At 45.7% G+C, this 22,199-nt stretch overlaps 1 protein-coding gene across 2 annotated transcripts in view; it reads right to left on the minus strand.

Annotated features, from left to right (window-relative positions):
• Positions 1-13,556, minus strand: part of FGFR2 (fibroblast growth factor receptor 2) — an 86,362-nt gene extending 72,806 nt beyond the window's left edge. Inside the window, exons 1-2 of one of the 2 annotated variants that reach the window (XM_069863728.1) lie at positions 13,363-13,556; positions 8,593-8,852 (exon numbers count right to left, since the gene is read on the minus strand). In XM_069863728.1, coding sequence (XP_069719829.1) covers positions 8,593-8,767 — 175 coding nt within the window. In that variant the 5' untranslated portion in view covers positions 8,768-8,852; positions 13,363-13,556. The remainder of the gene's footprint in view (positions 1-8,592; positions 8,853-13,362) is intronic. The other variant, XM_069863727.1, reaches the window with a different exon arrangement.
• Between the last annotated feature and the right edge of the window lie 8,643 nt (positions 13,557-22,199).

Genomic DNA, 22,199 nt, shown 5'->3' on the forward strand with positions numbered 1-22,199 from the left:
ATCAGGATGAGGACAAACTCATCTCAGGCCATCTTCACGATCTGAACCTTTGGTTCCAGGCACCAAATCTTGAGCACTTCAGTTCAAGCCATAAACTCCAACTGTCTGAAGTAACAGAGCGATGGTTTCTGTGCTAAGTGTACCGAGGAGTACAATATAAGCCTAACACATCTGTAACACGATCTCAAACATAATTAACTACTCTTCAAACTCATTACTGAAGAGCCTTCTCATGTAATCTATTACACAATACAAAGGGGAAATGTTTCACCTATTACCAGAACCTCAGATGAAAAGCTGAAAAAAAAACCCCACCACCTTCTCTCTACAAAGCAGAATCCAAGACCAGGATCATTTTCTCATAGTTTTTTCTTTCAGCAACAGCAGAACATCAAATCTTCTTGACCATATTCTGCACATAACCAAGCTGCAGAGCAACTTAACCAGCTTTCATTGTCCAACTTCGCATTAAATCTTCTTGGGAAAGGCTCCATATAAGACAAACAGCCTTCAGAAAAGGTATGAGCACATATATTTAGTTGCAAAGAGGGGTTTCTTGGGTTTAACATTTTCTTGCATCTATTCCAATCTGCAGCTTTATTCAGGTTCTTTATTTTCATTTCAAGAGCAAGATAAAAACATAACCAAACAGCATAAATCCAGACATAAAAGCCCAACCTTTTTCTTCCAGGGCTGCCAACAGCCATGCTTGTGACTATTAGTACTCAACATGCAAATAAATAAATTACAACTGTGAGTTCAAAATTGCACAATTCCATGTTGGAGTGTTAGCTCTGGCTGCAGAGAAAATCTATTCAGATCCCCATAAGCAAGGCAGCAGTTGTTTCTCTTGTACACAGGCCCATTTCTACTTGACTATACAAATCCTCTTAATTTTATCAGCTCGCCTGGAAGTCTCATCTTGCCCGTTCCCCTGCAATTCATCCTCCCTTGCTTCCTAAAGCAGGATTTGACAAAAGCCACTGGAAAAAAACGTCCCCAAAACATCCCCTCAGCACTTCTGAGAGTCCTATCCGCAAATCATCTACACCATAGGATATTGTCCAAGGACTCCAAACCGTCAACACATACCAGGCTCCCTTTTAAAACAGCAACATTCAGCCAAAAGACATCAGAGCTAATTTAACTCCAGCTTCACAGGGAGCAGCCCCAGTGGGACCTGGGGACAAGGAAGGAGCCACAGAACAAGCCCCAAAGCTCAACGCTAGCCTGGCTCTCAGCACTTCCAGGTGTCCCACAAGCATGTACACAATAAGGGTTATTTTTAACTTGCAGACACCTCCGTCACTCCTGTGGCAGTGGCTCCTGGGTACTTTGCCACTCAAATGGAAGACGGTTCACATGCTTCTGAATTGTTAGGAGAAGAGCTATGACCGAGCAGTGGTGCCCAGCAGATTTATTACAGAGCCTAAATGTTAATCCTGCGTCTCTGAAATACCTGTGTTACCCAGGGGAATAAACATCATCAGATAAATCTGGGTACTTCAACTCCGTAACATCTAAACATGATTAATTTTCCCATGATTAAACTGTGTTTAACAGAACTAAATTCAGGAACTGCTCAAAACTAGGGCGTCAAAGTGATATTTAAGAACTGTTGGGTGGCATTCAGAATTATAAACCATGTTACTTGCCTTGAAACAGATTAAATATTGCAACAGGGGACCTTACAAACTGGCAAGGTGAGTCTCCCCAAAGCAGACTCTCCTTTCCTGCCCAGCAGCCAGTCCTGCCTGCAGCTAAACCCCTTTGGGCCAGTGGCAGCCATCCCAAGGAGCATCATCAACCTGATGTAGTTTTTCTACGCCACAATTTATTACACGCAAAAGCAGATTGAAGCACATTGCTCTGACCTGTCCGACCACCGTTTGTATTGGTTGGTACAGCCTGGTAAAGCATTCCCAGCCACTGCATCCAACTCCAAACCCCACTTGGGAACAGCCACAACGTGGACAAGCTCCTGGGAGAAAGCCTGAGGTGATAACTACCAGGTCACAAAACTCCTTTCAAAACAGAAACTGATTAAAAGCTAGGAGAAAAAGAAGAGAAAAACAGCCAAAATATGATTTTGTCCTCCCCTCCCTCATCCTCCCTTCCCGTTTGCCAAGCACACTACCCTTCCCAGTAAACCTCCACAAGCACAAGCTGGGTCCTTCATGCAAAGGGATTCTTCCTGCCTCTCCATTCCTGTGGGTTTGCCATCAACATCGGTTAGTGCCCCAAACCGATGAGCCAGTTCTTTGCGGAGGAGGAAAAGCAATAATTACACACAACTTGCAACGGCATGTGAGGAGAGGAATGAAAGTAGGTCAGACCCCAGCTCCTCAGCTTCGCTGAGGTTCAAATGCTTTCACTTACAGTCATTTTAAAAATACAACTGCAATAATAATAGCATGGCAAGCAAAGGAAGCAGCATGCTAAAATTCAGCTAGCGCTTGGCTCACCTTTCTGTCCATCTCTTTGATATAGATAATGTGATTTTTGTGGTGACAAGCAGCAAAAGGAGCCGAACCAGCAGAAAGCGAAGTGCATTAGACACATCGCTCTACCAGGTGCTGACTGCTCCAATACTCAAAAGTAAGTCCAGGAAAGCCAACTCCTAAAAAAGGGGGTCTTTTTCAAAAAAAAAAAAAAAAAAAAACAACCCTGCAGCGATAATTAAGAGGTGGGAAAGGACAACCTGGAGCTGAACATAACCGGTATATGAATCATAAGCCGTTTTTAAAAGTGAATAAACTGAATATCCACATAACTATTTACCCTCCTAATAGAATATCTTATACTGCAACTGTCCTCATCAGGAGGTGCAGTCCCGAAGCAGTAAATGCTGATGCAGCGTGGCTGATGCTCTCCACCCTGACTGAAACCTGAAGGACCAAACTTCCAGAGCAGCTCAGTGCTTCCAGCACACATTTCACAATTACAGCAGGAGCTGTTGGCTGTTGCGCTTTTCAAAATCTGTTCTTTATTTGAGTTGCCAGTATTCTAAGTAGCTCAAACTTCTCTTTCAATCAGCTAAAAAGCCAGTTCAGTCCCCAGCACTACAAGACATCACCTCTGATTCTGGGGGCACGCTGTCAAATGCAAGAAGAAAAACACTACAGACATGTCCTATGATGTACTGAGCCTGGACTGAAATTCAGGCTGCTCTTGAAATCAGTTCCCAAACTCACTGTATGGATAATTTTACCCCCGGGCAGGCTCCATGCCAGATCAACCACTGGTCTGGTTTCCCACAGCCACCACAAGCACGAATCGGTGCATCCTGACTGGCTCTGCAGAAGATGCTCTTGCTTGACCAGTTGTGATGGAGGAGCACAGCATGTCCAGCTTGTGACCAGGGAACCAAGCCCTCAGTCACCCTGCTGCAAAACACCACACTGTTTATCATTTAGACATGTTTTGGGTACCTGATGTCTTTCCAGCATGAATTTTTAACTACACTGCAATAAATTTTCTCTTCTAGTTAAACCAGGTGCACTATTACAACTGGACAAGACACAACTTGCCTAAGTGGGTGATGGTTCTCTTAAAAACAGACTCAAACTGCTAAGGAGAGCTGCTTCAAAGAAAGCCTCCACTCTCACTGTAAAGCTTCAGCCTTGAAGCCTCACAAAATGCTTAACACTTAAAAATCTGACGCTTCCAAGAGGGAGTTTTTCTCACCTAATGACCAAAAACAGGTTAATGAAGCATTTTTCTCACATTCCCATCTGTCCCTAAACTAAATATTTGTTGTAAGAAAGCACTAATCTTCCAATGCATTAAAGGCAAATGATTATTTCTACCGGATACAGAAATGTGTTTATGAAAAGCTATGCTAGGGTTATTACTAAAATATCGGCTCATGCACACACAGCCTTGCACAGCCAGAGAAATCAGCATTTTCAGTGTAAATTCTGCTTTCAAAGGTTTGTAGTTTGTCTAGAAGAGTTACTTCAGCCTGAAACTTGCTGCGAGTTCTCTGATAATTTAAAATTAGCAAACTGCATCCAGTGGAGTTGGTCACTAGTTTGGGGGTTTATCTATATAAATAGTTTTTTTAAAAAGAAATTAATAAACCTCCACAACACAGCGTCTTTGAAAATCTTCTGCTCAAAAAAAAAATTTAAAAAAAATCACTAAAGTAATCAAATTCCTAAAAGTTTATGTTTTCTCTCTCTTCAAAAAGCTGGCAGATAAGACTGAAATGTGCAATTCTTCGTGTTACTTGACGAAACAGTTGCCGCTGACACATTACTGACTCATTACCAACTCGCTGTGCCTCATCAACACCATAAATAACAACCCTACCCGTGCCCAATTAGCCCGCAGCTCCAGACCAAGCCCCAGCAAAAGGACTGAGGATTTGAAACGCAGAATGGACACAAGAAGACTGATTTAATCTGGCTGCTTGTGCAATTCCCCAGAACCTCAGCTAGCAATTCCTGTACTGGGCCAAACAACTTACTGAACCGGAGCCCTGAGAGGGCATCCAACCCTTACCAGAAGCTGGGGGGATGTCACATTCCTCCATAATGGGCTGTGATAATTGCCCTTCCTTAAAAAAAAAAACACCCTACCTCCACTTTAATTCATTGTTTTGAATTGTTAATCAAAACTTGCAGATATCAAAGCCTCTGCTCTTGTTTAATAAAAAAAGGTAACAAGGGGACCCTGAGTGAACAACTTTTTGCTTTATTTTTCCTACCAAATTGGAAGCGGTATCCTGGTGCTTCTCCACCACCTCTGTCCTGGGAAAAGGACCACTGTGAGGGTTCCCAGCAGCCCTGCAACCTCATGGCAGGGTAGCATTGGCATGGAGAGGACCAACAGGGGCACCTCAGGATGGAGAACATGCTGCTCCGGGTGGGAAACAGGACATCCCATCACTTCAGCATCCTCCCTCCACAGGCTGCAGCCTTGCCCGCTCCCTCTGAGCCTGAGAAACAGCTCACAAGAACCCACCTCCTGATTCAGGTGGGTCACAGTGTCTAAAGAAGGTTCTCCAAGGGGCTGACTACAGTAACCACAGCTGACGTTAACCTTTCAGCACTGCCAATATTTTCTTAAAAATGAAAGTACTTTGCTCATATTATGTGAGATTTTTACAATAAAGGAAGGAACCACACTGAATGGGTTTATATTTCTATGTCATTTAATGCCAGCAAATAGCTGTGACTGAGCTGAAACCCCAAAGGATCAATCGTTCCTCACTTCAGAGCCCACCATAAGCACACATCACCCACTAAAAAGGTCTCTCTCTCCTCCAAAGCTGCGCCCAAATGCACATTTAAGGCCATTTTGAACTACCTTGTTTTTCATAGGACACAGAATTAGACTGTCCCTTATGGAAAGCTGAAATTAGTCCTTTGAAATTTGACCTAAATTAACTGAAACACATTGTTATTGGACCAGGCACAGGCTCAGAATGGGTGCTCCAAGGACAGCGTCAAGGCACTGCACAAGGGGAAGGGACTAAATTAGCTCCCCGGCAGAACGATAACACAAAGCTTGGGCGAAGGGAAGGTCAAGGGAGAGCTTGCTATTTATCAAATATATGTCTAAACTAATTATTCAGTTCACAAAGTAACCCTTCAACTCGTGTGTGCGGTCAGAGCCCTTTGGAAACGTTGGCTATCATCAAAGGCCTTCCTAGCCTGGGCACACAGAAAGAGAATGGCCTCTTTGTACACATCACAGTAGACTTGTTTCTAAATATTTAAAAGTAGAAAGTCTATATGCCCCCTAGGATAAAAAACATACACGTAAATACTTGCTGCGAGGCATAATTCCATAGCCAACAGTCCCTCCTACAGGTCCTGTTTCTGCTCACAGTTTAACAGCTTCAGATTTTAACCATCACTCCGTAAGATGAAACACCCCAACCAATAATAACCACGGTTGGGATTCAGCCCTTGGTGAGCACTCACACTATCAATGTCGGACACCATAATTGACACTATACCATCTTTGGCGTAAACACTTTCTTATGTGCCAAAGTAATATCTAACAGTCATAGACAAGACTCAGAACTCAACAAGTCCAGTATTTCATAAAATCACCTGAGAGTCTGACTGTGGAAAACCAAAAGCACCTTGATTCATGACAACATCTTGCCTGTATCCTGCATGTACATCACATCCTGCACATTCGTTGTTTGTGCTGAAGAACACACTTTAACAGACAGCCTGAAGAAAATGACTGCAAATGTTACGTTTAACTACAAGACAAGAGCCCATTCTCAGCTACAACCAAAGGAAGGAGAAGCCACAAACTCAATTCCTGTTGTCCCATATAGCTTTTTGGATATTCTGAATTGCTAAGTCAATGAATGAATAGTGGCAATAAAAGCACCTAACATCACAAAAAGACAACATTTAGAGGGAGCCCATGAAGGAAGACTATGGAACAGATAAACACATGTCATGAAAGGTCACAGCCCTGCCGACCTTCTCAGCTGGTCTGAAATGTCATAGCTCTAATTGACCGCACAGCCAACAGCCAAAAATTCACATTATTAGAGCACCTGACCCCCAAAATTAGCTGTGGCCAAAACGTTTGGCATTTACTAGAATAGAAAAAAAAAAAAGCAAAAAAAAAAAAGCTTGCTTTGTCTTTGAAGAGAGTTTTTGGAAACGTTTTTTGTTTTGTTTTCAGCTGAGAGCACTTGTGGGTGGCAGTGATGGAACCCAGGGAAGTCAATTGTCTAAAACATTGGATTTTGGTTTTTTGTTTTGCCTTTTTTTTTTTTTAGAGAGGTTTAAGGAAGTGCATAAAGGTTTTATTTCCCAAATCTCAGATATAAATCCCACACAATTCCCTGTATTCTCCAGCATGAAAGCTCTTATTATGCCATTAACTTAGAAGCATGGTTTTTTTCCTCCCTCCTGGTAATAATTTGAGTTCTCACGTCTAAAATTGTTTCATGTCAGTAACATTCCTGCCCAGGGAAGAGTTTTAAATCCTTTTTAACAATTTACACTTTGATAAAAACCAGATTCCACCCCCTGGATATTCACTGCAGAAGAAGCATACTTTTACACTGTGCTTTTTGAAATAATAAAAGCTTTTCTTCTGCAAAAAGCTGAAAAACTAGCAGGCATCATTCAAAAAATATTACTCTTCTCCCTGTGAAATACTTCAGCAACCATGCAACCACATTCTTTCTGATTTAACCCCGAAATGAGGGGACCTCATTACAAACAGCTAATCTGAAACCAAAATTATTCATGATTTGGTCATTCCTCTGGCAAGCCAAAAAAGGCACCAGATGTGCCATTCGCCAATTGTACAGTAAGGGGGGAGGAGGGGGGGCTTTTTTTTTTATTCTCAAGTTACCTCCAAAACAAAATAAAAAAAAAAACACACAAATATCTCTGCTATCAGCCATCCCTGTGGCTGACAGATGACAATAGTGCTCTACTTCATTTTTTTTCAAGAATGCTTGCGAGGGAGGAGGGCTCCTCGCCTCTAAATAGTTCATCCCTTGCCATCAATAAAAATGTACTTGGAACGGGTTCTAAAAATGTGTTAGCTGGTGACGTCTATTTTTAGAGGCGGTGGATAGAAACAAATAGGTTTTGCATGAAAATGTATTAAATAAAAACAAAGCCGTATCTGTGGACGTGAGCAGCAGATTGTGTAAAAGCCAAATTCTCCCTGGCCAGCTGGATCAGGGATGCTCTACAAACTACCACATTGGTTTGACAGTTGAGTTATTAGAAACGTAATCACTGCTCTGAGGTACAGGTAAAAAAATTATGAAGGAAGCCCTAAAGTGCCCAGAGAGCAGGAAAGAACCTACCTAATACAGCAAAGTCATTCTTAAATATAATCAGCCTACAATATTAAAAAAGCAGCCTCTTGTTAGCTCTTTAGAGAAGAAAAGCCCTTTGCAAAGCCAGTTACAAGAACATAGCAGCAGGTGCAGGCTCAGCATAGGAGACTTTATCAAACCATCTCTCAGAAGGCAAAGGTTTCAATCAGCCCTCGCTTTCTCAGTAATGAACTGCAATCCTTGCCATTCAGAGCTCAACATTTACACTTCCAGAACTCACAATCCAGACGCTGCGCCAATTGTTCTTGGATATAACAACAATAGGGAAATACATGCTAAGTACAAACACCAATCAAGCTGCAACACTGTTTTTGCAGAGTACATGGTCAAATGAAACATTTAGGCCACATGATTAAAACCTATGAGGATTTCTTCTGCCCTGAATTTCTCAGGTTAAGAGAATCACAAGGACAAGCAGCTGCACAGGCATTTCATTTCATATTATGTAGGTGCAACAGGTTGCCTTCCTTAAAGACCCATTCCTGAAAACTTTTGTCTGTACACTCGGATTATACAACGCGATGACAGTCCCAAGTGAAATCACTAACACCACTTGTTGCATAAGATTAAACCAACGCATGCTCGCATGAGCACAACCCATGTGTGAGCGAGGAAAGTCAAAAACCATAACTCTTGAGGGCTAATCTGTTACTTGCCTTAGATTTACCAAAGCACGTAAAGATGTTGACTTCTATTTCAGATGTTGAGGCATTTAAATTAACTTAATAAGAAAGGATTCTAGTGTGATTTACCTTCAGGTTCCAGCGTGGCATCTTCAACAACTAAATTAAATGAAGGTCGAGCCAGGGAAAGTCCGGCCATGGTGACCACCACCAGGCAGATAAGGCAACTCGAATCCCAGCTGACCATCTTTTTAGAGTAAATTCCTGGTCCATTTCCATAGCTCCATGAGGACTTTAATCCCATCTGAACCCCTCTAGAGAAGCATGGAGAGAAAGCAGTGCCTTCGGCCAGGGTAATACCTCCTCCCTCGGAACGGTGGCTGCTGCTGTGGGGAGGAGAGAGATTGAACACCGTCAGCAAAACCATCTTCAACAGCGCACCGAAACACTTCAGAAAGCCCCGAACAGAGCTGCAGTGAGGGGGGGGAGAGGAGGAGGATGGGAAAAATAGTCTTCCAGCTCCGAGAATATGCGAAAAGTGAGTGACTTTTCATTTTCTGTTAGCAGTTTCCATCACCACCTGAGGCGCAACCAAGTCCTCTTTGTTTTCACAAAATCACTTCTCAGCACATATTTAAAGAGCTATTTTACCGACAGAAAAATATACAGATTTTAAACACGAGACAGACACATGTGCAGGCGCAGAACCTGTAATGTTACAAAACTACCGCAATTAAACAAATGGCATTCTCATTATTGTTTGAAAGTTTATGTAAGTTTGCCCTGGTTTTCATGCCTTCACCCAGGCAGCTCTGCAGCCAGCTGAATTTGCAAGAATTCTATAATTTTTCACAGAAAAATGGCTGAAAAAATACTCTGTAGACTTAGATAACCCATAAAACTGTTTCACCTCAGGACTTCCAGCTCTCCTGTGGATGGAACTTCTACCTCAGCTCAGTGTTCCTCAGCCCGACAGCCCAGTACAGGTGAAAGGCTCCAGCAGGGACACCAGGCAGCTACACTGCATCACAGGCAATGAAAATCTTTATAAAGTCTAGTCCAGACTGCAGTTTCAGAGACCTCCCCAGCCATCATTCTCTGTTTATCTGTGCTGAACCACACAGCACGCTCACACGTGCACACACATTTCTGTTTTCAATCTCCCTCTCAACGATGCTCACTGATATACATTTTTCAGATGGCAGAAAAAAAAAAGTGAGAAAGAAAAGCCTATTTTATCTGCTAGAAAACTAACTTAAACGGATGGAGTTGATGGCAATCCAGGCATAGGCTGATGGAAGAGAGAAGCGGTACCAAAGTAATTGGGACTCCCTTCAGGGGACCCTGTTGCCACCACACTGAGATGCCAGGTGAGGGTCAGAAGAGCATCCTTGCAGGGTGATTTAACAGCTCAACCAGAAAATTAGACCTGATTTTCCGCTTCAAAAATAAAAGATGGTAAAGCTCAGTAAAGGGATAAAACAAGGAACTGCAGCAACTGTTCTAATCTGGCCAATGATTCATCCTAGATGTGATGAAACCCAAATGAAGCTTAGAAAGCACTTGTCTTGAAGAGAAATATAACATAAAAAGGTCTTTTTCCCTCCTAACTTCACCCTTTATAAGCAACCAAATAAACAAACTGCGTAGGCATAAAGGCAAACTGCTCAAAACTCCCTGTCATTTGGATGCAATACCTCAACACACAAAAAGTGGAAACAGACAAATTGCACCTTTATAAAGCCAACTGCTAAGAAGTTTGCTTGGATTTTATTAGCCTCTTGCTGCCTGCACATACAAACCGAGTTCACAGTGCTAAGGACAGAAACACCGTTGAGGCATCTTTTATCTTCAGCATGATATAGAGTAACTTCTGGAGTCAGTAGATAAACAGATTTTAGATGTCATAAAGAAGGAAAATAACAAGTACACGGTTTTTCAGGTGAAGCCCTGGTGCTTCAAGGCAAGCTCTTTCCACCCCAACTGGTACCACCTCAAAGCTCTGTCCTTCCTTTAGAGACTGAAGCATAGCGTAAGCGTCCCAGACCACAACCTAGCAGCTACTATTAAATCTCCAGCAAAAACACCACCAGACCACTGCAAAAATATTTGCAAACAGCTTGTCGAGCCCTTCTCTAAACAAGCGCAGGTGTCGAACTGAAGGGTGCTCTGTATCCGAGACCGGTTTGCGTTTGGTAAAGGGCTGGAGCGAGCCCTCCTGGACTTACCCACCTGGTAAGCCCGACTCACTGCCCGACAGCTCAGTTTATCCAGCTGTAAAGCGGGTAGAAACGCTAATTAACAGACTGGATGCAATGCTAATTTAATTTCCCTAAGTCATCCCATAAAGCCCGATTAAAGGCTATGGATATAAATGCAAAATTTAATCATATTTTTGCAAAAAGAAAGCATACGAGAATGCTGGCGTGGGTTCTAGACTCTTTAACAACATTAATTCCATTTACATTTCCGCTATTAAAGATTTTTAGGCTCCATTAAACACCACTGAAAGCTCACTTGTGGCTCCTACCCTCATCCTAAGACCCAAAGCACGGCACGAGGCCACTTGACTGTGCATCTTCTCACCTAAAGAGTTTTGCCAGCTCCTGCACCTGAGCAGTCACCACCAGAAAGAAGGGACTCTTCATCCACGGGGCAGTGAAAAACTCAAACCCGTGGCTTCCAAAGGCGTAGCAAAGCAAAAATCAGAGCTCTGGACCCATCCATGGAGCCAAATCAATTTTTTACCACCACGACAGCGACCACGGCTCGAGAATTGCCCTTTCCCAAAAGAAGCGGAGTCCAACAAAGACGTAAAGAAACCGAATTCTTTTCATAGCTCAGTCACCACAGTTGCTGGGGGACGAGTCTCTGGAAAGACCTCCTGCGCCGGATAATTATGTACCTCTATCTCAATGTTTGGAACACAGCCTCAGCATGCTTTTTGGCCTCCACAATTCTGGCTTCCTGACTACAATACCATAATCCCTCCTGGAGTCTCAGACTCAGTGAAAGCCACACGTAGTGTTTATTTTTCCCCTTGAAAGGGAACTCTGTCTCTCTTCTCAGCCTACACTTTGGGGAGGAGTTGTCAGCCTCCAGTGATTGATGGCTCTCCTTGCCACTCGCTCATCAAGTCAATTTTCACCTCGTCACATACCTGCCCAAATTTCTTTGCCAAGTTGACAAGCATGGGAAAGCAAGACTGGTTTGGGAGCCCAACCAAATTCCTCCAAGCTGTACTTCAGTTTAAACACACTCACACACACACACAAACAAGTAGTACTTGTTCAGCAGTGGCATTAATTAAACTCAACGCTCAGTGTTCTTTTTAATCTACTCCCATTGTTCTTTATAAGATGTTTATCGCTCCCTGGGGAGAGTACAATTTGTAGAGTATGTTAACCAAATCAATACGTGGTACAACTCTTCAGCATCCTTCTCTATTAGGCAGGGAAAGGCAAAATACGGATGAAATATGAATATCTTCTCCCCGCCAAGAAACCTCCAGCGTCCTAAAATCCCAGTAGCTTCATCGGAAAATGCCCCGAAGCTTCAAAGCTAACAGGTTTATATACATACACACACACACAAATATATATGCATCTATAAATACATAAGTATCCAACAAAACTCTTCATCACAGTTCAATCTCCAGGCAAATTTGAGCATCCCAGCTATTAAACATTAATTCGGGAGGACTAATGGGAACCGGCTGGCAGCTTCAGTACTTTTTCATTGTTTGAACTTCTTTCATTTGCTTTCCAGGACTATCCTGTTTTTCTCAAGTCTTTTGCCACTAAGAGATCGGGGAGGGAAGGGGGGAAATCTGCATTTTAATTGACATTCCAGAGAGAGAGAGAGAAGTCCAGAGGCTGCTGATTGCTGTCTATTCAGCCCAAACAGGCTTTTCAGATGAAAATGAGTAAAGGCTAGTGGAAGATTTACAGGGATTTGGTACAAAGGAGACAATGAAGTTTTAAATGTTGATAGCGTTTCACACCAAACGCATAATGGGTCCCTGTTCTAGCCGGCCGGTTCGCATCTAAACCTATATTTCATTGAGGGTTTCTCTCCCCTTTCTGCGGGACGGGGGCTGCTCCGCACCCTCTCCCCGCAGCATCCCCCGCTCACGGGCTGCCCTGGGCTCCAGCCGGGGAGGCTGAGCCACCCCATCCTCATCCTCATCCCCCGCTGCCCGTCCTGCCGGCACCAAACCGACCCAACGCCATCGGGAGCGGGGGAGATAAGCCGGGGACAGGGAACCCAGCCCCACTGCAGCCCGAGCCCCCGCATCCCGAGCCCCGAACTCCCGCATCTGGAGCCCCGAGGGCTGCCCGAGCCCCCGCATCCAAACCGGGAAGGAGCAGCCCAAGCCCTGCACCATCCGGAGCTCCAAACCCCGCACCGGCGCATCCCTCCCCGAGCCCCCATATCCAGTCCCGGGAGAAGCTGCCCCAGCCTCGAGCTCCATATCCAGACCCTAGAGGGGCTGCCCAAACCCCGCACCATCCCGATTCCCGCACTATCCTGACCCGGGAGCTCCCCGAGCCTCCGCACCCCGTCCCGGAGGGGCCGCACAAGCCCCCGCACCGGCGCATCCCTCCCTGAGTTCCACATCCCTTCCCGGGGGCTGCCCAAGCCCCGCACCATCTCATCCCGACCCCCGTATCCCGTCCTGAGGGGCTGCCCGAGCCCCGACCTACCGCATCCCGAGTCCCGCACACCGCGCTCCGAGTCCCCGCATCCCGAGCTCCCGCATCCCGAGCTCCGCGTCCCGAGCCCCGCACCTCGAGCTCTGCATCCCGAGATCCGAGCTCCCGCACCCCGAGCTCTGCAACCCCAGCCCCGCACCCCGAGCTCCGAGTCCTCGCACCCCAAGCCCCGCGGTGCCGTTACCTGCGGGCGCTGCCGGGCGGCGGAGCGGCGCTCACTCGGCGGGCAGCATCCCCCGCGGGGGCCGGAGGGGAAGGAGCAGCGGCAGGAGCCCCGTCCCGCGCCCCGGGTGCGGCGCTACCGCCTCGGAGGGGCGAGCCCGGCGCCGGCTGCCGCCTCCCCGCTCCCAGCCCTGCCGGGCTGCGCCCCGCGACCCCCGCTCCGCTCCATCCGGCCCCCCGCGCGGGACAACCGGCCCGAGGATGAACCTTCCAACCTCCCTCCCTCTCCCTCGTCCTCGCGCTCTCCGCCGGGCTGCCTCTCCCCCTCCCCTCCCGCCCCCGGTCACTCCCCTCCCCGCTGCAACCCGAGCCGTTTCCTGGACGGCGCTGCCGGGCTCTGCCAATCGCGGCGGAGCCCCGGCCCTTCCCCGGCCCCATCCGGAGCGGTGCGGAGCGCCGCATCCCCGCCCCGAGCCGGCGGGGGGACCTGAGGGACCAGCTGCCCCCCTGCACAGGGCTGGGAGCCGGGCGGGGGCGTGAGTGTCACAGGTGACCGGTTAAACATAGGGGTTTGGACGCTGAAGCTGTAAAATCTGATGTAAAAACACATTATGGTATAGTAACATCATATATGATGGGAAACATAGAATCGTAATGGTTTGGGTCGGAAAGGACCTTAAAGCCCATCCAGTTCCATCCCTCTGCCATAGGGGTGATGTGAATGTTACAGGCGAACATACGTTTTTGCATGTAGAAGCTGTAAAATATGATATAAAGACACATCGTTTATAATAATATATTTAATATATGATGTGAAACAGTCACAGAATAGTTTGGATTGGAAGGGACCTTAAAGTCCAGTCAGCTCCACCCCCTTGCCATAGGGATGATGTGACCTTTACAGGTGAACATACTTTTTTGCATGTAGAAGCCGTAAAAATACAATATAAAGACACATTATGGTATAATAATATATATGATATATGACACGGAACAGTCATAGAATGGTTTGGGTTGGAAGGGACCTTAAAGACCATCAAATTCCAACCCCCCTGCCATAGGGGATGAGAGGTGAGAGGGTGGTGTGTAAATGTTACAGGTGATGAATTAAACATAGGGGTTTGCACGCAGAAGCTGTAAAATGTGATATAAAGACACGTTATGGTTTAGTAACGTCATATATGATGGGAAACAGTCATAGTATCCTAATGGTTTGGATCAGAAGGGACCTCAAAGCCCATCCAGTTCCACCCCTCTGCTATACGGGCGATATGAATGTTACAGGTTAACATACCTTTTTGCATGTAGAAGCTGTAAAATGTGATATAAAGACACATTATTGTATAATAATATATTTCATATACAATGTGAAACAGTCACAGAATGGTTTGGGTTGGAAGAGACCTTAAAGCCCAGCCAGCTCCACCCCCCTACCATGGGTTGGTAAATGTTACAGGTGAGCGCGTTAAACATAGGCTTTTCCACGTAGAAGCTGTAAAATGCAATATAAAGACACATTATGGCATAATATTTTATATAATATATAACACAGAACAGTCATAGAATGGTTTGGGTTGGAAGGGACCTTAAAGCCCATCTGGTTCCACCTCCCTGCTGGGTGTGTAGTAGGTGTGTAAATGTTATGAGTGAGTGGGTTAAACACAGGGGTTTACATGTAGAAGCTGCAAAATGTGATATAAAGACACATTATGGTAAAATAATATGTATAATATATGATGTGGAACAGTCATAGAATTGTTAGGGTCAGAAGGGACCTCAAAGCCCATCCAGTCCCACCCCCTGACATGGGCAGGGACACCTCCCACTGGATCAGGGGCTCCAAGCCCCATCCAACCTGGCCTTGAACACCTCCAGGGATGGGGCAGCCACCACTGCTCTGGGAAACCTGGGCCAGGGCCTCCCTACCCTCACAGGAAAAAATTTCTTCCTAAGATCCCATCTAAATCTCCCCTCTTTCAGCTTAAAACCATTCCCCCTGTCCTGTCCCTGCATTCCTTGATCAAGTGCTCTTCCAGCTAGGGAGGACGATTGGATAACACCCACTCAAAAACCACCCTCCGTTTCATGAGAGCCTTTTAGTGCGAAGCCTGATTTTAACAGCCTTATGAATCCATCTGACACTGGGCCTTTACCAATTGTGTGTGTGGTGCCCAAACGAGGAGCTGTCAAACAGTCATGCAAATATCATTTGCCTGAACACGCAGATTTAAAACTGCATAATATTGGTATTCAAAATTCAGTAGAACTTACCCCAATGCTTCCTTAATAAAACATTTGCTTTAGATACCATTAACTAAAAGGTTCCTAATAGGGAACCCATGTAATGCTTGCTTCATAGAATCAGCTTGACAACAAAATCAATAAGTGGCGGTTGCCTCAAATTAAATCAGTGTTGATCAATTTAATGTTATTTTATTTAAGTGTAGCCCTACTGTACATTTTTTATATTGTGTGCCATATTGATCGAGGGGCTTTCAAGGGGTGGGGCTGCATAGCATAGTATAAATCTCTATTTATGTACTTCCAGACACTGAAAACTTGAAAATTCTGTTGAATATGTACTTAGTCCCCAAAAACGCTTTCCCACCATCAACAGCAGCAACACAGGCGTTACGAGGGGTGGCAGGCAAATTTGTAATTGCTTAGAAACATAGTTTAATTTTTTTTTTCCTGTCCCTAAATTGACAGACATCTGAATGTTCTAATTGAGAAGCTGAGATGTCACAGTCAGGATCCGATTTTCCCAGCTCCGGGCATGTCCATTGCCCATTGAAAACATTGTTAACGCATTCTCACATAAATTATTGTCCAGCACAGGAAGCTGCGATACCTTTCCCCATTCATCAATATCTTTGCATACTCTGAAAGAAAAGGAAGCATTCCACTAAAAAAAAATGACAAATCAGAACACCTATTTCCCAATGTCTGGAAGCACTTGTCAGAATTTATTCTTTTGGGGGATGAAAAGATAGCAGTCTATCAATAGCAGCCTTTTCTCTTAAATGAGCCACATTCTCCTTAAAGTGGCCCACAACTACTCCATCTGAGAAAAGCAGAAGCATGTTTGGAATTAGGGGGGGGGGGAAGGAATCAATTCTGTCATCATATTTAGGCTTCAAGAGATCTGAGTGGGCCCAGGGAGCCTTTCATAGCAGTTAGGCCGCTGAATGAGAGCATAATCTCTTTACAGTTCTTCCCTCCTCCTCTCAAAGTGGCTGGGCTCCTTTCTGCCAGCCCTCCTGCACGTGAATGGGGTGGCTAATAAGCCTATTAATGAGGTTCCACAGCGGAGTGTGAATAGGTAAATAAGCCCCAATCTGTTGAGGTTCAGGAGCAAGGGCAGTAAAGCCATCATGAACTAAAGGTGACAGTTTGAACTGAAATAGGAACAACAGCTCCAGGTTTCAAGCGAAAGAAAGGACAGACAAGGCGCACATTCAGGCTCCCTCTACCCCCTACCGAGTCCTATTTTCTTTCCCATTCTTCCTCCTTTATAAAATGTCTTGAGTAGTCACCCATTTTTTCAAAAGCTCTTGAGACGTCCTTTTTCATCCTGGCAATGATACATCAATAGGGAGGAAGGAAAATGAGGACACCAATGCTCCTTTGCACCCGCGCGTTTCAAAAGCGGGACAGGCGCTGTCCCCCCTCGCCTGTGGCAGCGGGGGAGGAGAAAGAAAGTTAAATTGAATCTTTCAGCCCTGCCAGCTCTTTGTCCCCGCTGTCAGCTGGACCCCGGTCTCCTCTCGGGGACACAGTTAATGTTCAACAGGGGCAGGGTAGGAGCGAGGGGCTCCAGCTGCAGGGAGGGCACAGTGGGGCTCGGCCACGTCTCCCTCGAGGAGGAGATGGAGCCCTTCTCGCCTGGCATCGCTTTCACCTGGCCAGGTGAGGTGAAGATGTTCCTGGCTTCCTGGGCTGCGTCCAGGGGAGCCTGGATGGAGGGCGTCTAGGGATGAAGGTAGAAAGTGAGGCAGAAAACAGAGAGCTTGCGTTTATGGAGAGATGAGGCGAAAGAGGCAGGCGATGCCTCCGAGTCGCGTGGGAAAAGTCACCTTAGGGAGAAGCATGACACAGAGCTGCTCAGTTATACCCCTCGCAGAGCCTCCGGCATTTCTGGGAAGCGCTGGAGATGTTCATGCAGTCAGGGCTCCACAGAAAGCAGCTCCTCCATGGGCACCCAGCGAGGACCAAGCCCCAGCTCCTGCCTCAGAATCACTAGGTTGGAAAAGACCCAGTGGATCATTGAGTCCAACCATTCCTATCAATCACTAAACCATGCCCCTCAGTGCCTCATCCACCCATCTTTTAAACACCTCCAGGGATGGAGACTCAACCACCTCCTTGGGCAACCTATTCCAGCGCCCAATGACCCTTTCCATGAAAAATTTTTCCTGATGTCCAGCCTGAACCTCCTCTGGTGGAGCTTGAGGCCATTCCCTCTTGTCCTGTCCCCTGCCACTTGGGAGAAGAGGCCAGCTCCCTCCTCTCCACAACCTCCTTTCAGGTAGTTGTAGAGAGCAATAAGATCTCCCCTCAGCCTCCTCTTCTCCAGGCTAAACAACCCCAGCTTTCTCAGCCGCTCCTCATAAGACTTGTTCTCCAGCCCCTCCACCAGCTTCATTGCTCTTCTCTGGATGCGCTCCAGAGCCTCAACATCCTTCTTGTGGTGAGGGGCCCAGAACTGAACACATTATTTGAGGTGCGGTCTCACCAGTGCCCCATCACAGACAGATGGGGAGGAAGGCAGATTCTCCAGTGCTGGGCCAGCTCACAGGGCACGTTTCCATCTCCCTGAGCAAAATAAGAGTCTATCACAGAAATTTAAATACATTTAAAACATATAAAAACAAAACCCACGCATTAAAGCTTTAGAGAACTGTGAGGAGAGCTCCTCTAGATCCTAATTCAGCCACATACATCACTGAAGGTTTATCTTCTCCACAGATGACAACACCAAGTGACATTTCTTCCCTGTTATTCAAGCTGCCCTGACCAATAGTTTTGCTTGACCATGCTGCGTACAATTAAATACTCGTCCAAGATTTATTTTGTTTTTTAAAGTTCTTCTAAAGCTAAGTGCCTAAACCCAAACTCTGGCAGTTAAAATGTTTACCTGGTTTCCAAAGCATTTATGGCTCCGATTCCTGACAGCTTTGAACTCTCTTTTTTTCATGGTGCCAAAGAAGCAAATCAAAAAAACCCATGACAGAAAAATGTTTTCTTTTCAACAACAGGCAAAGTTGCAACGTATATTTGTCAGTGACTTGGGGGGGGGGAAGTCACTTCATATAGATATAAATCTTTTTTAACATAAAAGACTGCTACCGAGAGACTTCCATTCCAGAGTCCTCAGTATGGGAAGGACACGGATCTGTTGGAACGGGTCCAGAGGAGGCCACAAAGATGATCCGAGGGCTGGAGCACCTCCTGTACAAAGACAGACTGAGAGAGCTGGCGTTGTTCAGCCTGGAGAAGAGAAGGCTCCAAGGAGAACTTATAGCAGCTTCCAGTGCTGAAAGGGGCTGCAGGAAAGCTGGGAAGTGGCTATTGATCAGGGAGGGCAGGGACAGGACAAGGGGGAACAGTTTTCAGCTGAAAGAGGGGAGACTGAGATGGGATCCTAGGGAGAAATGTTTTCCTGTGAGGGTGGGGAGGCCCTGGCCCAGGTTGCCCAGAGCAGTGGTGGCTGCCCCATCCCTGGGGAGGTGTTCAAGGCCAGGTTGGATGGGGCTTGGAGCCCCTGATCCAGTGGGAGGTGTCCCTGCCCGTGGGAGGTGTCCCTGCCCGTGGGAGGGGGTGGGACTGGATGGACTTTGAGGTCCCTTCCAACCCTATATATCTTTGTGCTAAGTTGCAGAAATGATCACTTTTGCCCATCGATTTTTGATCTCTCTCTGCATTGTGCATAGCAGAGTTTTCCAAGAGCCACTTCTCCAGGCAGTAAGAACAAGCAGTTGGAAAAGAGATCATTTTCACTGCTGTCAATGCCTTGTGATGGCATTTTGAGTATCAGCATTCCCAGCAGATCCTTAGGCCTTGTAGCCATGTAACCTTTCTTGTGCTCCTCTCATTTTGTAAGTCTTAAGGAAAAGATTCAAAACCTAATTGTTGTTGTTATTACCCCATTGCAAGATACATTTAAGCAGGAAATATAGCGTGTTATGAGCAGGGTATTGTGCTGGGGTACTGACATTTGATGCTTTCTGCCTTTCTACATCAGCTTTCCTACTCAGCCCTGGGAAAGGCACCAAATTTGTCTGTGTCCAAGCTCTCCAGCTATGAAATGAGAATAATAGGCGCTTCCTGTCTCCCACCCTTTATCCAGTTCATCTATTTAGATGGTAAGCTACTCATTTCTGACCGTGTTTTTATGCATGGCTTAGAACAATAGGACACTGATCTCAGCTGGAACCTCCAGGCACTTCCATAATGCAAATATTGAATACTAAGTAATCAAAATAAAAGCAAATCCTCAATTTATTATGTTTTCTCTCATAAAGAATTTGTCACACACTGTCCTGGTGGAACACCTCTGGCTCTTGGGGAACATTATCTGTTCCCAAAGAGTGGGAAGCAGCATCCATTGGAGAATATCTTTGAACAGCGAGCTCCCCTGAAGCAGGCCCCAGAGAAACCATATGAATAAACCCCTTTTCAGTGCTGAGCTGGGCACAGCAAGACAGAGCCAGACTTATGAAAATGAGAAGACAAAGGCTGTGAAGACAACTTGGCTTTCTGCTACAGATCTTGGATATATTTGTTTGTTGGCCCCTGCACTTCTTACTTCTGTTTCCAGTTGATCAATACACGCTGGTTTGTTTTATTGAGGCTCTGTTGTCTAACTAGACCCACTGGTGGTTGTGGCAGCTTCCCATGCAACATTCCCATGCAATAAGATTGGATTTTTCTCTGGTGACACCACAGGATTCAGCAAGCATGCTCTGACTTCCAGGCACAATCTCAGAGCAGAAGGTGTGAAGTTGGGTTTACACCAGGGTTCCTGTTACACTTTGAACTCTGGAAGGGGCAGAATACTAGGGCAGGGATGCACAGCATAAGCATTCTGTTTGTTCTGGGCAGGGTCCCATGACCCAGCCATCCCATGACACTGAATCCCTGCAGACCCCTTCTGCTTCCCACTTCCTTTGCTGCAGCACCAAGCTCTGCACTCTCATTCCAATCTTTCGGAGGCCCAGCTGCAGACACAAGCAGGCACAGTCACTCTGTAGCAGCTCAGAAAAATGAAACATCATTTTTTCACTTTCCATAACCTGGGTAACAAAGCACTAATTGCCTACAACTCTTTCCCTGCCTCATTCCTCAAACATCTTCCAGTCAGCTCTCCTCAAGCAGTTCATAGTATGTCTTCTCTCCCAATCCTTTGCACATAGTTTTATGTCTATCTCCTGCCATAGTTTTCACAGGGATCTGCTTCTTCCTGTGTCTCTCTTTCAGTGAAAGCCATCTCTTTTATCAGCTCCCGTCCCCACTATAAGATGACCTCTTCCTTCACTTTGCCAAGTGATAAGGTACCCACTTGAGAAACTGGATTGCCTTGGAGGGAAGCCAGTGACCTACCCAAGAAAGACTCCATGTAAAGAGGCGCATCAAAGTTTAAGATCCCTTCCTCGTTAATCCTGTAACCACATTCACAAGCTGCAGTCCAAAAATGGGATAAAACATTAACGGCCAGGCAGGTAAAGCCCAAACACAAACAGGGATTTGCTATTTGATACAGATGGGTGGTGTTCCTTAAACAAAAGCCATGGAATCACAGAATCATTTAGGTTGGAAGAGTGTTTTAAGGTCACCAGTCCAATGGTAAACCTCACACTGCCAAGTCCACCACTAAACCACATCCCTAAGCACCACATCCAGATGGTTTTTAAACCCCTCCAGGGATGAGGACTCCACCACCACTCTGGACAGCCTCTGCCAGGGCTTGGTAAGTCTTAGAACAGAAATCATAGAAAGGTTTCCCAAGTGACCACACAGACCCAAACCATCCTCTTTCTTGTGCTCACACAGACCCAGAAACATACTTTCCTCTTTCACTCTTTTGTGTTATAAAGGAAGGATTACAGGGAAGCTCAGTTTGCATGAAAAGTAGACTTGCATTACTAAGTATTCATACACTAGCAATGAATATTCATATAGGTATGAATACACAGCAACATTTTAGAGTGGCTTCTGATTTAGATGGCCAAGCTGAGGTCCTAAACATCCTTTCCACCTCTAAAAGGATAGCAAAGACCATATCAATGATTGTTGGATGAGAATAAAAACAATAACAATCTTGCAGCTCTTCTGATTTCAAGTGAGCAGAGGCACAGACACTGTCGGAGCCTCCCAAGACTGCTAAATGCCATGGATCAGGAAATATTTTACATTGTGGATACAAGTAAAGAGGCCAGAAGCTTGATTACAGGGGAGACTTGGTTAAATATTCACTGGGATTCATTATGTGAAAACCACTAGAAAGGAGCATGTTTCTACAGGAAGGGTAGGGCAGTTTTATTCTTGCTTCTGTTGTAAAATGCTACTGATGGATACGTACACCAGCTACCGTCCTCTAGTGGGAGGAATACAGCAGGTCTGTGCGGACGTGCAGAAACGCTTTTGCTGGTTGTTCATGTTAGCTAGAGGTAGTTCTTTAATTTGCCGAGCAGAGCCTTGTACAGCCAAGACAACTTGATTATCTGATCACCTTGCATTTGATCAGCAGGCAACAGGAGCTTTTTGGGCAAGAGGAATGTTATAAACAAGGTTTATGATGCCTTAGAGCTGTTGGTTGTTCAGTCTGAAATAACCAGGAGTTAAAAGACTGAGAGCAAG

Source organism: Phaenicophaeus curvirostris, chromosome 9 (assembly GCF_032191515.1).
Source record: "Phaenicophaeus curvirostris isolate KB17595 chromosome 9, BPBGC_Pcur_1.0, whole genome shotgun sequence".
In the NCBI taxonomy this organism is placed as follows: domain Eukaryota; kingdom Metazoa; phylum Chordata; class Aves; order Cuculiformes; family Cuculidae; genus Phaenicophaeus; species Phaenicophaeus curvirostris.